At 39.6% G+C, this 17658-nt stretch overlaps 1 protein-coding gene across 1 annotated transcript; it reads left to right on the forward strand.

Annotated features, from left to right (window-relative positions):
* Window positions 1-1521: 1521 nt before the first annotated feature.
* LOC119725467 (protein NLRC5-like) lies at window positions 1522-16659 on the forward strand. The gene is made up of 11 exons (XM_038196875.1): window positions 1522-1773; window positions 3814-4006; window positions 5318-5420; window positions 5584-5844; window positions 5994-6153; window positions 6388-6565; window positions 6924-7023; window positions 7514-8173; window positions 9033-9200; window positions 11958-12035; window positions 12512-16659. Exons 1-11 carry the CDS (start codon window positions 1538-1540, stop codon window positions 16657-16659), a joined length of 6285 nt encoding a protein of 2094 aa, XP_038052803.1. The 5' UTR covers window positions 1522-1537.
* The last annotated feature ends 999 nt before the right edge of the window (window positions 16660-17658 follow it).

Raw genomic sequence — 17658 nt, forward strand, 5'->3', positions numbered from 1 at the left:
CGTGCTGTACAGTTGTTGCTTCGAGTATGGGTGAACTTGTCAGGGTTCACTGCGCACTTTTAAGAAATAGTACTTGCTGCTGTAAGCAAAAAAAAAATTCCCAAAGTCCTGTATGGTGTTTTGTTTGGTCTTCTAAGCATAGCCTGAGAGTGATGATATTTATTTATAAGCATTATTCAAAAGCGTACCTGTACACGAGTGCCATTCTCGACTGTTTTAAAAAGCAATATTTTTTCACAGCTTCTCGCCAAAACGAAATAAAGTAAAGTTAATGCAAACAGTGAACAGACTTTAATAAGTTTATCGGGAAGTACAAAGATATACATTTTGATCTGATGACGTGTTCTTACCAGACACCTTTCATTTTGGTTGGAAATCAGCGCAATATTTGTAACAGTTGGTCTTTGCATTGGTCTTTGGATACACACAAAGAACATACAAGGATTTGAATCTATTGCCGATACAAAGGTTTGAGATAAAGGTGAGTGATTCAGTCCATAATCACTGTATGATAAACGCAATCTTGTAGATTTCTGTTGATAATGATCATTTGTATCGTCAGCCCTAACCGTTGGAACTTTTTTTCTATGGAAAGTTCGGTGCAGTCACTGCGAATAAGGCTTCGTCATGCACACACTAGCAAGGTGTACGGTGTAATGGATGGCTACACTTGTTGATAACACGTCACATGTGTATGGTTTGTGTGTTTGCTTGAGTGTGATGGCATATCCCATATAGACTGGGGTTGATGGAAAAAATATCAAATAAATACAACATAAAATCATTTGTAATTTAACACGCTAATTTTTATACCTAGCAATGGTATAAAGAATAACGAATATGCATGTAAACCCTACTTGCAATTGCATCAAACAATTTACTGGAATCGAAAGGCTTGTATCTTTCCTAATACCTAAAATGTATTGTTCGTCGTCATAGCATTAATACTGCGTCTAAAAGCGTATTTTCTGCACTGAACTCAGATAAATGATTAGATTTGGTGAGTTTGTTTGATACTTGATTTATCAGAGGGAAAGTCAAACTCACTGTAGTCTGGTTCCCATTCGCACTTTCAAATATGGGGACAGGTAGCTAGCAGTAAACCTGACTAAACCTGCAAATAATCAATAACAAAGCTGCAGCGGTAGACAAAGAAAATATGACGATATTTAGAAATAATGTTGAACAATTATTTGTTTATTCTTAGAGTGTATTATTCATATATTCACCTTTAAGATATTTGAGTATTTTCTCCGAATTTGTGAAGCGAGGGTATTTATCACTGGTGCCTATGGGAATGTATTCAATGATCTGAACCCATACACTGCTCAGAGAGGATGACGGCATGACGCTTACAGCACCAACTACTAGTCGCTTCGGTTTAGGTCATTTGACTTAAAGGGTGTGTATGCTGATTCACATACAATCGTTCGCAGTAGGGCATTGAATACCAGTGCACGGACATCTTCGAGTTGATTTTACTTTCTGTGAGTAAATCTTAACACCTTTCTTCACAGTCAATCCGGTATATACCAAAATGCTGCAAAAGACCATTCAGGATTTGGATGCCTACATTAAGGCAACAGCCGTCGTGTACGACCACTCCAACACCAAACTCGTCAGCAGGAAGACTAGAGTCAGCAGGCGTAGGAAGGAGGCGTTTCTTTCTGTGCTTCCATACAGGAAACCGTCGTCTCATCACCACTCCCATGAGAGAAAGACATCGTCATCATTGATTACCCGGAAACCAAGAAGTAAACCTGCGAAAAAAAGGTGAGAGATTTCGTAAAATATAGGCAGTGTGTATTTTAGACGGATCCGGTTTTGTTTGAGTAAATAAACGATCATTATTTGCCATAGGCATGCATTGAACATTCGCAGTGACTTTGTTAAATTTTTATCATAGCCTGGTTTTGCGCTATCACTGGAATCAGATCGTTTTACAATTTCGGACTTTATTTCCCTTTAAAAAAAAATGTCAAAACCACAAGTACCCCGATGAAAAACTACCCCTCGAAAACACAAAATAACCCTCTCGCAATAATACAATGTGCTACTCTCGAGATGGACATTTGGCCATCAAAAACAAGTGCTCCTCTAGCGATAACTTCTCGAGATGGAAAACTGCCCCTTGAAAGCACAATTGGGGTCCCGCTCGGAACATTAAAAGATGGAAAACTGGCCCCTAAAAATAATAGTGCTCTTCACGCGAATAAAATGGCTACTGAAATAAATGGTTAATGCTCTCTCTACATAACCAGGTAAAAGAAACACAAAGAGAAAGATGGGCAACGTATTCATAATTCGTTCCTCGTCAGATTGGTTTATAGCGAAATGAATGGGACCATATTCTTTTCCTCCACTTTCATAAAGACGGAAGGTGCCCCTTTTTAGCAAGTGCCCCTTTTTGGTGTTGCCCCTCAGTTTGAAAAGCGTTTCGCCGCCCTTGGTCTCATCAATACACGAAGTGACCGCTGATAGGCTTTCTAATATACGGTTACAATACATTTCAAGTACAATTTCTTTTGAAAACTAAATTTTCAAGTTTGTTTTCATGTTGTGGTGGTTTTACAGCCAATTTTCATTGCCACGAGGTTGCATTCAGCATGTCATCTTTTACAATCATAACAGAGCCTAAAATTGTTCTTTGCTAAATGATTATGCACGTAAACGCAAATACAAAAAAAACACCCTTCTCTGCTTAAATGCTACAAAGTATCTTGTTCACAGTCAGAGCGAACTTATGATCCTTGATGTTTTCTGATAAAATAAAAACGATAAATAACTTTGTCTGATTTTTTTTTAAAACTTGACCGACAACATATGGATGCAATTCTCGTTTCCATTCCACATGAACACATGATTTATATAAATGTATTGATACAAACAACACTTTGCTGCCAAATAAAGGCAGGGGATTTGGATTGTTTCTGGCTTGAAACAACCATCAAAAACACATATACAGTTGGACTCTGACTAAGATTCACTAGCTCGGGTCACATTCGGGTCATATTTCTCTCATGCTCAGGATCCCCCCCCCCCTTCTTACTTTATGGCTTTAAGTTTTTGAGGCCCAAAAAAATGATAAGAAAAAAATCGCTTTCGTCCCGTGCGTAAGGGCAAAGGAAATCAGTAGCCTCTGCACGAGTGCGGACTGTGTGTTTCGGGGTACCATCCACCAAATAACGGGCCAAATCGCGGTGACGCGATTTAGCCCGGCGATTTGGTTGATAATAACCCAAATCGCACAGGTATTTTGTTTCACTCGTGGGGAAAGGAACCCTGCTAATTTCCTTCGACCCCATTGCACGGGACGTAAGCAACATTTTGTAAGTCTTTATTTTGTGCATCAAGAAAGAAAACGCGATTAGGATGAACAGTATTACCTATGACGATTTAAGGAACTTTTCTAAAGAAATCAAGCGAAAAATCCGGGAGGAATCCACAGAAAAGGACCCAAATATCTTTACCCCTGTACATTTTCAATGCCTTTTATTCGCATGCAGACATTTAATTATCGTTACTGAAAAAGCTTTTTTTTCGGAAGGTTAAAAAAAATTAATAGAAATGGTGGGGCGTGGCGAGCAAAGGAAATTTTCCCTCAACTTCCAAGTTAAAGTCAACACAGAAATGTTAATGCAACATGAACATGAACTTGTGTATATCTTTATTTCGAGAATAATTTTGGTTGAAATAAAATCACCTTGTTACACTGGACCTTTGTGGCTAAAAACTACTTTCATTATATTCTGTTTTGCTGAAACCAAATTCCGAACCTTGTTGTTTCTGTTATTGCAATCTTTTTGTTGACAGTGTCATCAGTAACCCGAAACAGAAGTTGAACATCTCTGTCCAGACTCCCGAAAATGCCAACGATGATGCACCACAGACGCTTAGCTTCCAACTGGATCCGGAGACATCCGTCCAATCGCTAAAAGAACTCATTGAAAAGCAGATTGGTGTCGAGGCGCGGCGTCAGTGTCTGTACATCCGGCGAAACTTTCAGGTGGGTATGTTTTAAATTCATCATACAATTAAATTTGAAAGATACGAAGTTTGCGCATAGTTGCATTTTGACAATGGGAAAGCAAATGTAACCTGGAAAAATGACACACTATGGGGGAACTCGTACTAAATAGACTCTTAACTAAACTAAACTAAACTAAACTAAACTAAACCAAACTAAACTAAACTCAGGATCTTTGAAGGGAACGGTCGCGAGAAAATTGAATTAATAGAGACACAGACACCGAATCTATCAGGATGCTCAAGTATAGCTCAAACTCTGGCTGAGTTGCCATGACACACCACATCATGGATCCTGGAACTCCTGCGATGGTCAACTGCGATGGTCAACAGGGGCCAGTATTTGAAAAAAAAGCCAGTTTTTTTTCCAACGCTGATCGGCCGATCAGCGTTGGAAATTGATACAAAAATACCACTTTTCTTGAAAATGACAGTATACCAGGTGCCATGATTTTACAGGATGCTTTACGCTTTCATTCACAGTCCAGCAAGGTATTTCAAAATGATTTGGTAGTTTTATTTTTTGATGTGTGCAAATGTTGTATTTTCCCTTTAAAGAACGCTTTGACTGAAAATCTGTAAATAAGAAAATACAAAATACATAAATAAGAAAACGATTTAATGAATATTCATTAACAGATACGCAAGTTCAAGTACAAAATAAGTGAAAGACACTAATCCCCTAGTTTCCGGATTAGCACATCATACATCCATGCATGCTTACTGTGGGAACAAAGAAACTCCTGTGTATTAACGTATATGGTGGAGAATTCAACAACATTTGATACATGTAATGCTTACAATATGTCAAAAGGAAAATATTAAAAAATCCCAAATCCAAGTCAAAGGTCAACCTTACGGTACAATCAAAGATTAAAGTGACTGATTCAACTTTACTCTTATTATAAAACCTGAAATATTTCCAAATGAAAAACATAAATTAAATTATAAAAAAATTAATTGCACATGATAAACAGAGGAAACATTTATGACCTAAGAAAACTCACCAAATGACTCCGAGCAGACAAAACTCAAGCAGAGACATGGGAACTTTTATTTCAACAGGGGGACACACTACTAAGAAAGGGGGAATCTAAACTAAAACAAAAATGTTTTTCTTTTTGCTAATGGGGGCTACTCCTATTCCAACACTATAAATACATGAACGTTTACAAGATAAACTTGACCTTTGCCACACTAACGCTTTCTTTTTTTTCAATAATATGTTTCGAAGGTAAATTTAGTAGTCGTTTAAACAAAGTCATTTACTTTTACAATTATCTACTATCAGCTCTTTGACTTACTCACCCTTGAGGAGAATTGTGTCGACAAGGATGAAATCATCTCTCTCCGTCTATCTGAAGACGATGAGAATTGCGACGATGTACCAAAAGGTAAATTACCAAGTTCTGGAATAGAACATGTTTAAATGAATAAACTACCTCCTATTGAGATTTTGGAATCTTTACTAAGCCGTTTATAAAGAACGATAGCCTTTGTTGTTGCAGCTGTTGAAAATGTTTCACTGAAGGTTTAGTTGAAAATTCTTTTTGGCAGAGAAAGCCGCCATTGATGATGAGTACCTACAGGACTTGTCCTCAAAAATCGAATCATCATGGAAGGAACTGGCCAAACACCTAGGATTTGAAGAAGCGGAAATTGCAGCAATCCAAACCACCAACGAAGGCAGCACTGAAGAGAGCCGTCACATGCTGCTCACTTGGTGGGAAAAGACGACAGATCGCGACGAAGCAGCTCAGAAGCTTAGACGAGCACTGGAGGCCATCGGGTTGACTGATTTGGACCAAAATGTACCAGGTGAGCTAGAAGTGAAGACTAGACTTTATATCAGACGCTGTATTGTCAGAACAAAAACTGCCTTGCTAATTAAAAGAAAAGTGCGAAATCAGTTAAAAATCTATTTGGAAACAATAATTATGATGCACTCTGATTCTTACTTGCATCAGTAACGGGCTATTCGATAGACGAAGCAGCTGGACCCGAGCCAGAAAAGCGTCAAGAGGCAGGAGAAGACGAGGAGAGCAAACAAAACGGGGCGGCATCAACCGAGGAAGAGAAACTGAAAAAGGAACAAGTTGGCAATCAAGACAAACCTCGGCCTTTCAGGTAAAACATGATGAAATGCTGTTATTCGTACTGCCCCGTGTTTGAAGAATTTACTCAGCATCAAATGTTGTTTTGAAGACAGCTAAAATTCCTTGGAAAACAGTCTTTTCATACCTAAACAATGGTGTAGATAATGTGTACAATTATGGTTTATGATCTTTACCTTCATTCATATAATTCAATGCGATTGAAATTATTCAAAGGGCCTTACATGCAAATCCTCCTTTCTGACAGTTTCAGATACGTGCAAGTCTTCATCCAATGCCACGTGTCACACAAAGCAAAGACACTTTGTTTTCGAATGAATGCAGAGACTTCTGTCTTTACCTTGAAGCATATGATAAACGAGAAAATCAGTGTCCAGCCTCAACAACAACGACTGTACATCCGAAGGAACTTTCGTAACTTTGAGGTAAAGATAGCTCCATAGTTTACAAATTAAACATGTCGTAAAGTATATCAATCAATCTTTGATCAAATTAAAGGCAATGCATAGTGGGTTTTAGTCACAATTTCTTCTGTTTCAAAATAACATGAGGGTTTGGGTATATTAGATAGTGCTGCTTCTGAAGTCAGTACATAGAGTGTTTTTTTAGCAGCTGAGTGGAAACAATCAACAATTAGTTGTTTGTTTTAGCCCCAATGAATTAGTTTCACAATAAGAAAGTCAAGTTTATCCTTGATATTTTTTTTACCCGTTTTTTGTAATCCCAACCACCAAAGTGTCGTTTTAAAAACATTGGTTCCAAAGACTGTGTATTTTTTGCCAGCTTTGTAACTTGCTGACACTTCAAGATTGTGGAATTCATCAGGATGAGAACATCTCACTCCGTCTGTCTACTGATGGCCTACTGGGCGGTGGACCAAAAGGTAAATGCTCATGGGAAATGTTTCTAGACTGGGAAAAACCTACGGGCCTTATTATTATAGCTAACTCTCTCTAACTAGATTCATGTCACAGAAAAACAAACGGCATCGGCAACTTTTCCAAATGCCTCCTGGAAAGTGCAGTTATGAAAATATGATCGACGCTCTATTCTTTATTTTTTGTCAACATGGTGAGTAGCAGTGGTGCAAGCACTTGTAGTTAAAGAGCGAGATAAATTAATATGCTGTACCGCCTCCTCCGCTGTAATTTCTCACCATTTCCCAGCATTTGCTACCCACTTTATAAGAGATAAACCAAAAATAGAAAGTAAATCAGATATTTAAACCGTCAGCAGAAATCACATTAATATTTGCTTTTACTTCAACTAAAGTGTAGAGTTCATTGCCTTCATTAGGAAATGGCAGCTATCAATCACATACTCATTATATACGTCTTTAGGTCTAAGTAAAAAGGCTTCTTTTCGTTTGTCAGACAAACACCTTGCTGATGATCAATTCTTCCGGGACTTGGCTTCGAAAACTGAATCATGCTGGGAAGAATTGGCCAAATCCCTGAGATATGAAGATGCAGCAATTAAGCAATTCCAAACCATCTCCCAAGAAAACACAGAAAGGAGCCTACAGATGCTGCTTTCTTGGTGGGGAAAGCAAACAAATCGCGAGGAAGGATTTCAGAGTTTGAGAGACGCGTTAAATTCAATCGGGCGTGCTGAACTGGCCCCGATGATCCCATCAGAAGAGCAACAGAGGATGAAACAGGAGGTACAAGTGGAAGGGGCCACAGAATGGAGCATGCAGGAAGAGACTACGATACCTGAGGGGCAGAGACCGAGACAGGAGGACGTTGGTCATCAAGACGAAGCTCAACCAGAGGTACAAGTGGGAGGGGCCAAAGAACGGAGCATGCAGGAAGAGACTACGACATCTGAGGGGCAGAGACCGAGACAGGAGGACGTTGGTCATCGAGACAAACTGCAACCAGAGGTACAAGTGGAAGGGGCCACAGAACGGAGCATGCAGGAAGAGACTACGACATCTGAGGGGCAGAGACCGAGAAAGGAGGACGTTGGTCATCTAGCCAAATCTAAACCCGAGGCTCCAGTGGGGGTGACTGAGACAGAATGCTATTCCGGTAAGTAATTGCAATCCAATAAAGAATACAATATGCCGTACGTTCTCTTGCCTTCTATTTTCAAATGTTTGCTGTTTTCTCTCTGTATTATAAAGTATTAACTTATGTCAAAGATGTACTGTTAATGTTTTTCAATTTTTCTCTTTTCTCACAACAAGCTTTCAACTATTAAATGTTATATATGACAGATATAACTCCTTTATTTCAAAGTTCTGCGGTTGTTAACCTCTAATTCTGGGTATATTTTGCGCGTGACCATATCTTTTCAGCGTGTAGACTAGTTCCCGGTGCCTTCATTATCGAGACTGTACAAGTGGCGGGAAACACATTTATCTTCTATGGGCTAGCAAAATTCGAAGGCCTGCCTGCACAAATCAGGCGATTGAATTAATATGTCGGGATTGGAAATAACTTAATATATTGTTGTATCAGGTTCCACGGCCAACCCCATGGCATCAGTGATCGCAATGTTTCAATTTGTCCAGAATGTTTTACATTTTTCTTTTTGTCCCCAAAATGAATTTTCGCTTTTGAATTGTGAATTATCAAGTCCTTCTGATCGATAACAAATTACACCTTTTTTTTTATCAGAGACATTGAATGGAAAAGAAAGGTGAAGTCCGACAGCCCCTCCGTTTCCAACTGACTCATGCGCATTATGAAATTTGACTATGCTGTAACATTTTGTCGTTCCCAATGTATACATTACAACAAATAAACTGTTCGCGATTTATTAATGGTGCGATTATATTTTATTCATTTATAGATACTAAACCTGAGACCATTTCCGCTTGGAATCTATCCGTCAAATTTGGAACAGACTGGGAAAAATTGGCCTTAATCTTGAAATTTTCAAAAGTAAACATTGATACTATTAAGGCTAATCATTCCAACGATACTGTAAGGCAGTGCTTTGAGATGTTAAGCACATGGTGGAGAAAGCAGGACAAGTACCCAGAAGCAAGACAGACGTTGAAGAAGGCTCTGATTGATTCGGGCAGGAACGACTTGGTTCGAGACACATCAGGTATGCCCATGTAGTAACTGAAGACATTTCTGCAAATCAGACACTTACATTTATTGCGCTTTAAAGGGCTCGTGCAATGTAATTTCTGAATGCTGTCCTTGAAAATGCACGTTTGTGTCCCATTTAACCTTGTTAATTTTTTACTTTCGTTTAATGATTTAATGTAAGTATTTTGGTGTCCGGAGAAGCATGGACATTTTTAAATGTTGAAAAATTAGTGCACCCTTACAATTTAACCAAAAAGGGGTGTCAAATTACTTTTATACATTTAAGAGTGGAAATGTGCACCAAATGTGTTCCTCTGAAATCTGCATCGCACGGACCCTTTAATATTCCCAAGAAATGACTAAAAGAGCAGATACGCACGCTCAACTCTCGTATGGGCGTTATTCACGAGTCGGCCATATTGAATTGAAAGCAAAGTAAAATCTTCAATTTTGGAACTTGCGAATAGAAATGAAACCAATGACATAAAGTTAATTGAAAATTTATACCGGTCTGCTCTAATGAATAATTGTGATTAAACATACTCTCATGTTTTAAGCCATTAAAAAAATGAAAGTGAGGCGAGACTGCTTAATAGTCTGGCACCATCCCTTTTCAACTGTTCCCAATTTATGAAATGCATGCAGGGAACGCGACCGAAATTGGCTTCCTTGTGAATAAGGTCCATTGCGTGTAAAAGTAACAATTTGTAACATAACAGGAGCATACATCATTCTCAGCAATCAATTCACAAAGGTGATCTTCAATAACGTAGGCATATCCGGTTTGTAAGTGACTGCCTCATACATGTCATACTCGACATCCAATATACTTCCATTAAAAAACCGGGATCTTTCATTGTCTATATAATATGGACCTTGGTAAATTGTGTTGAACCTTCTTTTAGCAACTTGAAAAGCAGAAGTGCAGAACAATGGTCGTAACCAAATGTTCGATCGGCATGGTCCTCTGAAAACAGAAAGCAAATGGCCACTTTTTGTCCTCCATTGTATAATTATAAATCAGGCAGGGACGTAATTCATAGCGAACACTAGTCTGAGACCCAACAAAGTGACGCGCTCTCGTCGTGGGCCTTTAATGAATCTATGAGTTACGACAGTCATCATGATCTCAGTATCGAATGTGTGGGCAGTAGTGAATTTAGGGGTGGGGGTGCAACCCCGTTCAGCCTCTGTTTAATGTTATGTTGCTTGTAAATTGTGGCCCAAAATAAAACATCGGAAGTATAGCTTCCTAAATGTTTTCTCAGATTGCCTTTTGCGGGAGAAAGCATCGTAGATTTCATACCCCCTTCATGTCGCCCCCGTTTCCTAAAAACTAGATCCTGTTGCACAAAAAATTGTGATGCACCTTACTTATTTATTCGCAGAATCTTGCGATTTGTTCTGCTGGAACAAATCTGAGGAGATAGGAGTTCGTTGGGTAGCATTGGCTACACAATTGGCATTTACAGCTGAGCAAATTGAAATAATACAGTATGATTACCGATGCAGTGTTGTAAAGCAGTGCTTTGAGATGCTAACCACCTGGTGCAGAAGGCAGAAAAGTGAGACACAAGCAAAGGGGACGTTGGAAAAGGCTCTGAAAAATATGGACTCAAGCAACCCAGGTAAAATTAATGAGATTTATCACGACAATATGGCAAAACGTATAAGTTATGTTAAACAGAAATGAGTTCGTCGAATAGCGAAAAAAAATCACTTTTCTCACGGAGACATAATTATTGTGCCGAAGTCATAATTCAAGGAATTCCACTTCTGTCGTCCATTCTATCGAACAAAAAACAGTGGCAAAAAAATGTGGCATTCTGTTTCACCGTTTTCGGCTTTTACTTTTTTTGTATTGTTTTTTTTTTTATTAATGAGGCACTTTACCTTTATACTAATTATGCTTGAATGTGTGTACTTTAACTGGGATGCACGTTCCTCAGTTATCTGTCATTAAAAATCTTACAAAATTCAAAATACAAAGTGTTTTTTTTAAATGAAATGCGGAGAAAAAACCCCAAACGTTTGAAAAGATTTAACGTTTGAAAAGATTCGGTAACCGTTATTACCGAATATACTGGATGAGTATTTTATTTTGTTCATTTCCCAGAATGCCGTTGGATACAATTTCTCCTAAATCCTTACGTGCTGTATCGAAATTTAACAGTTAACGCTTCGCAAATCGTGTATAAAGTGCGAAATTATTGGCTTGTTATAGCTATGAAATTAATTATAAAAAGGTTTATACATTTCGCGTAAATCTGATTGGAAATATTAGTGTATGGTATAATATGTACTTTATGAACTTTTAAGCATAAGTTTACGAGATCAACTTTAATTAAATTTTCAAGGTAGCACCAACACATCCTTCAAAAATGCCCAGTAAATAATTCAAATCCGACCCATTTACTCTTTTTTTATGAATACAAAACAAAGCAAACGCCTTTAGTCTAGAAAAAGCTAAACATGTAAAAATTAAATACTTTCAGATTTTAGCAAATGCGTTTCAGCAAAAGCGTCTTCTTCCTTATATTCATACAGATGCGAATAAATACTTTTATAAATTAATTTATACGACCTAATGTCATTAGTAGATGTCGAAAGCGGAGGACAGACGGTACGATTTTCTATCCGTCACTATGTCTTATAACATATGGAACAACAAAGAATAAAGTTGCCCGAATGAGAAAGTTCAATAATCATTAGTGTAGCAAATCATCAATTTGACGTCAATCAAAGATTAATCTCTTCGTTTTATTTTTAGAGCGACGTCGTCACTCACAGAGACAGGGAGACGACAGTGAACAAGAGATACCACCAAGCATGCTTACTGCTTTGGCAGGTAAATCCACGCACAGACCACTTCTTGAGAACTTTCCTTTGAAATTCGCACCATGCATCTATAATAATAAGAATGCGCCTATCAGTAAGCGTAATGCATTTTTATCAGAAGGATATTTTTCTTCTATGAACAGAAAAGTGATGAGATTAATTTGGTTAAGAGGTTGTATGAATTGTTGCAAGCAACTAATTTTCCTTTTATAGTTACAAGCTCTTTAACAGTTAGCTTTGAGAAAATGCGAGATTGTTGATTCCCAAAAATAGGTACCATTACAGTTTAGTTTTCTCCTGGTTGTGAATTAGCATGACGAATTAACACCAAACTCATTATTTGAGAAGAATCCGAATACAGCCTGGGTTTTTCGAATTCTTTTCAGCGAATGAAAAAAAAAACAACAACGAAATTCGAACCCAACTCTCGCTTTGATTGACTGACATGATTTGTTTCAAACTGTGTTGCATTACTCTTCACATCAGAAACGAGTGGGTCAAGTGCAAGGCAACAACAGCCAGGAAGCAGTACCACACAGGAGACTCGTGATGATCCAGCTCAACTTGCTGCGGATAAGTGCGAAAAGGAGTTAAAATATAAATATACGACGACGGGTAGCTATGTGCAGATGCTTCCATGGATCGATGACGACAAAAGACATATTATGGACATCTACACAAAGTTACAATTAGAAAAAACGGATGATAAAGATTTGAAGGTAGAGGTAAAATCGTATTTGGATATTTTTAAACTCAAATCAAGAGAGGGACATCCAGTTATACGAGCAATTTTAAGAGGAACTGCTGGTGTAGGTAAAACCACTCTTATTGACAAAATTGCTTACGATTGGGCTTGTGGCACTGTTGACGTACTAAACAGGTATAAGCTTGTTTTTGTGTTGAAAATGCGATCCCTGCAACAAAAGTCGGATGTGATTGACGCTTTGTTTGATCAGTTACCAAACAAAAATGCCATAAATAGGAAAGACTTGAAATCCTTCATTACAGCCAACCCTGAGGACGTGCTGTTTCTGTTGGATGGTTTTGATGAATTTAAGTCCACCGAACTTGATGAGACTGAGTTTGGTTCGATCCTTAATATGCTTAATCGAAAGGGAGAGTACGAAAAATGCACTGTATTTGTGACAACCCGCCCCTCACACTATGACAAACTGGTAAAGAATACCTTGATTGAACATCCGTTTGCTCTTGTGAATGTGTTGGGGTTTAGCAAGGACGATATTAAGGAATATGTGGACAAATTTTACTCACAAGAACTACCCAAAGCTAATGGACTTCTTGAGAGGATTACTTCATCAGGTGTTCTGTCAGATTTGGCGAAAAGTCCCATGTTGTTGTTGTTGATGTGTTTGTTATGGAGAAAGAGTGTTACACTCCCCGACACTAGGTTCCGCCTGTATCACAAGGCACTGCATTACATATTTAAACGTAAGACACAAATGTCAACAGGAGAAATATCGAGGCTTATTATTACACTTGGAAAGGTTGCTTTGGGTGGTTTACTTTCGTCTGATCAAAAGCTATCATTTCAAGAGGAGGATTTTGAGCTGGGTGTGCTTGATATGGCCATACGAGCTGGCATCCTCACCAGTGAGCGAGTCGTGAATGGGATAGACACTTTTAAAAGTGTTCATTTCATTCATAAGACGTTCCAAGAATTTTGCGCTGCGATTTACTACAAAAGTTTAACATCCGAAGGAGAAAGACGGCAATTTGAGACGTTCTTTCGTGAAGTGTCTGATACAGCAGGGTTTGAATATCTTCTGCCTTTTTGTTGCGGTGACAGCGATGGGCCAAGTACAAATTTAATTTTGAATATTTTATTGCATAAAGTCGGATGTGCAGGAGATCTGGATGATAAAAACTTACAAATAGCCCTGAATTGTAACTTTGAGAGCCAGAGCCTGACTTTGCCACCAATGGAGTTAATTAACTCTGTTATTGCTCCAAATGTCAAGGTACTTTATTATTTAAGCGATGATCATTTGACATCGTTGATATACTTCCTAAAAAACGTTACTGACGAGAAAAAGGGTGGAGGGAAAGCTTGCCTCAAAAGGATACACACATTGTCAATGGCAAAAACAAACGGTCAAAGATTAGATGAAGCTGGTGTATTTATTAATTCAAAGCTATCTCAGAACGACTGGTCACATTTAATTTCCTCTCTATGCTTGAAAGAAATGACGCAGCTTAACACCGTGTGTTTGAGCGGATGCGTCCCGATGAGGAGTATTAACATGGAGCACATTATTGGGGAACTGAGTAATCTGCCAAACCTTCTTGAATTGGATCTGTCTGCCAATAGGACCCTTGCTGGGTCAGGTCTGGGTCAGGCATGGTCTCACCTGAGGGAAATCAAAACCCTCAACAAACTGAAACTGCAGTTCTGCGGATTGGGAAGTGATGACTTGGAGCCCCTTGCCGTTGGGCTGAGTAATCTGCCCAACCTTGTTGAATTGGATCTGTCTGGCAATGAGACCCTTGCTGGGTCAGGTTGGTCATGGTCTCACTTGAGGGAAATCAAAACCCTCAACAAACTGGAACTGAATGAATGCTCATTGAAAAGTGGTGACTTGGAGCCCATTGCCGAGGCGCTGAGTAATCTGCCCAAACTTGTCGAATTGCGTTTGTGTGGCAATCGCTCCCTTGCTGGCTCTGGTCGTTCATGGTCTCACTTGAGGGGAATCAAAACCCTCAACAATCTGAACCTGAATCACTGCTATTTGAAAAGTGATGACTTGGAGCCCATTGCCAAGGCGCTGAGTAATCTGCCAAACTTTGTTGAATTGCATTTGCATGACAATAGGACCCTTGATGGGTCTGGTCAGGCATGGTCTCACTTGAGGGAAATCAAAACTCTCAACAATCTGAACCTGGATCTCTGCGGATTGGGAAGTGATGACTTGGAGCCCATTGCCGTTGGGCTGAGTAATCTGCCCAACCTTGTTGAATTGAATCTGTCTCTCAATACGACCCTTGCTGGGTCAGGTCGATCATGGTTTCACTTGGGGGAAATCAAAACCCTCAACAAACTAATCCTGGGATTCTGCAGATTAAAAAGTGATGACTTGGAGCCCATTGCAATTGGGCTGAGTAATCTGCCCAACCTTGTTGAATTGGATCTGTCTCACAATGAGACCCTTGCTGGGTCAGGTCGATCATGGTTTCACTTGGGGGAAATCAAAACCCTCAACAAACTAAACCTAGGAAGCTGTAGATTAAAAAGTGATGACTTGGAGCCCATTGCAATTGGGCTGAGTAATCTGCCCAACCTTGTTGAATTGGATCTGTCTCACAATGAGACCCTTGCTGGGTCTGGTCGGGCATGGTCTCGCTTAAGGGGAATCAAAACCCTCAACAAACTAAGCCTGGGAAGCTGTAGATTAAAAAGTGATGACTTGGAACCCATTGCAACTGGGCTGAGTAATCTGCCCAACCTTGTTGAATTGGATCTGCATGGCAATGAGACCCTTGCTGGGTCTGGTCGGCCATGGTCTCGCTTAAGGGGAATCAAAACCCTCAACAAACTAAACCTGGGAAGCTGTAGATTTAAACGTGATGACTTGGAGCCCATTGCGATTGGGCTGAGTAATCTTCCCAACCTTGTTGAATTGGATCTGCATGGCAATGAGACCCTTGCTGGGTCTGGTCGGCCATGGTCTCGCTTAAGGGGAATCAAAACCCTCAACAAACTAAGCCTGGGAAGCTGTAGATTAAAAAGTGATGACTTGGAGCCCATTGCAATTGGGCTGAGTAATCTGCCCAACCTTGTTGAATTGGATCTGTCTCACAATGAGACCCTTGCTGGGTCTGGTCGGGCATGGTCTCGCTTAAGGGGAATCAAAACCCTCAACAAACTAAGCCTGGGAAGCTGTAGATTAAAAAGTGATGACTTGGAACCCATTGCAACTGGGCTGAGTAATCTGCCCAACCTTGTTGAATTGGATCTGCATGGCAATGAGACCCTTGCTGGGTCTGGCCGGCCATGGTCTCGCTTAAGGGGAATCAAAACCCTCAACAAACTAAACCTAGGAAGCTGTAGATTAAAAAGTGATGACTTGGAGCCCATTGCAATTGGGCTGAGTAATCTGCCCAACCTTGTTGAATTGGATCTGTCTCACAATGAGACCCTTGCTGGGTCTGGTCGGGCATGGTCTCGCTTAAGGGGAATCAAAACCCTCAACAAACTAAGCCTGGGAAGCTGTAGATTAAAAAGTGATGACTTGGAACCCATTGCAACTGGGCTGAGTAATCTGCCCAACCTTGTTGAATTGGATCTGCATGGCAATGAGACCCTTGCTGGGTCTGGCCGGCCATGGTCTCGCTTAAGGGGAATCAAAACCCTCAACAAACTAAACCTGGGAAGCTGTAGATTAAAACGTGATGACTTGGAGCCCATTGCGATTGGGCTGAGTAATCTTCCCAACCTTGTTGAATTGCATCTGTCTGGCAATGAGTCCCTTGCTGGGTCAGGTCGTTCATGGTCTGTCCTGGCAAAAATCAAGCATCTTCGAAAGCTTGCTTTGGTACGCTGCGACATGATCGCTGACGATAAGACACAAATCACCGAAGCACTGAGTCAAATGACCAACTTGGAAGTGGAATTTTAATTTCGGCCATAATGGGCTCAGTAGATGCAGCAGTTGACAGTATTAGGAGTGTCTGCCGCGCGCATTGTGCGTTTACATTACTACACTGAGCGATGACGTTATCTAGAGACTTTGCGTCGGCAATGAACGTTAGGAAAATGACTTCCGCATAATGACATTTTACCGACATGGTTGTCTTACAATATCAGTGACTTTCAAGATTTCATACAAAATAACTACAAATACATAGTGCATACAAAAGGCGAGAATGTCTAAGTAAAAACAAATCAATGCAAGAAATCTCAAAGCATAATGTGGAATGGGTTTGAGTTGATATATGAAATCATTTTCCTCCCACAAAATATCATGAAAAATAAGAGCGTTGCCGTCCGGCTCGTTTGGCCATCGAAATCGAGGACGTTTCCGCATTCAATTGGGCAATTTTTATCATGCCGATGCCACAAATAGCTGCCCTGACAATTCTGTAACCGTACTCAAACCAAGCAGCCGCTCAAGTCGAACGATTCACAACTTTGAATTATAGCATCAGTATATCAAATTTACTGCTTCGTTGTCCATCCATTCATTTTCCCTTCTTCAATTTTGGCCGCTTGTCATGTCAAACAACAAGTTTTTGATCACGTAACGTGGACCGCTTTCCTCGGAGCAAATTCTCTCATAAAAAGTTCTTATTCATCTTACATTTGCCTGCAGGTGCAGGAAGCAAGCGTTGCATCTATTATTACTCAAACAGATTGGCGATTACAATACCAAGTAGGGCCTATTAGAAGTACGAATTACATACAGTTGCAAGAATTAGAATTACCTTGAAAGTTTCAAGAAGTCAAGAATTCAAACCCTCGCAGTGTAATCAAATATTGAGCTTTCTGCAAAAAAATGTTCCATCTTTATTGTAGCTTTTGACAGCAGGCAGTTATGAATTCCTCTTTCTTTCTTTTTTTCTTTGTTTTTTTTGTGTGTTTTTTTTTGGGGGGGCGAGGTTTGCTTTGGCCAAAAGGT

Source organism: Patiria miniata, unplaced genomic scaffold, assembly GCF_015706575.1.
Source record: "Patiria miniata isolate m_02_andy unplaced genomic scaffold, ASM1570657v1 HiC_scaffold_19, whole genome shotgun sequence".
Classification (NCBI taxonomy): domain Eukaryota; kingdom Metazoa; phylum Echinodermata; class Asteroidea; order Valvatida; family Asterinidae; genus Patiria; species Patiria miniata.

Excerpts from the sequence above, each read along its gene's own strand:
- LOC119725467 (XM_038196875.1), top strand. The coding sequence starts at position 1,538 with ATGCTGCAAAAGACCATTCAGGATTTGGATGCCTACATTAAGGCAACA. Across the intron at positions 1,774-3,813 it reads AGTAAACCTGCGAAAAAAAG|TGTCATCAGTAACCCGAAAC; the intron begins GTGAGAGATTTC and ends TTTTGTTGACAG. Across the intron at positions 9,201-11,957 it reads CTTGGTTCGAGACACATCAG|AGCGACGTCGTCACTCACAG; the intron begins GTATGCCCATGT and ends TTTTATTTTTAG.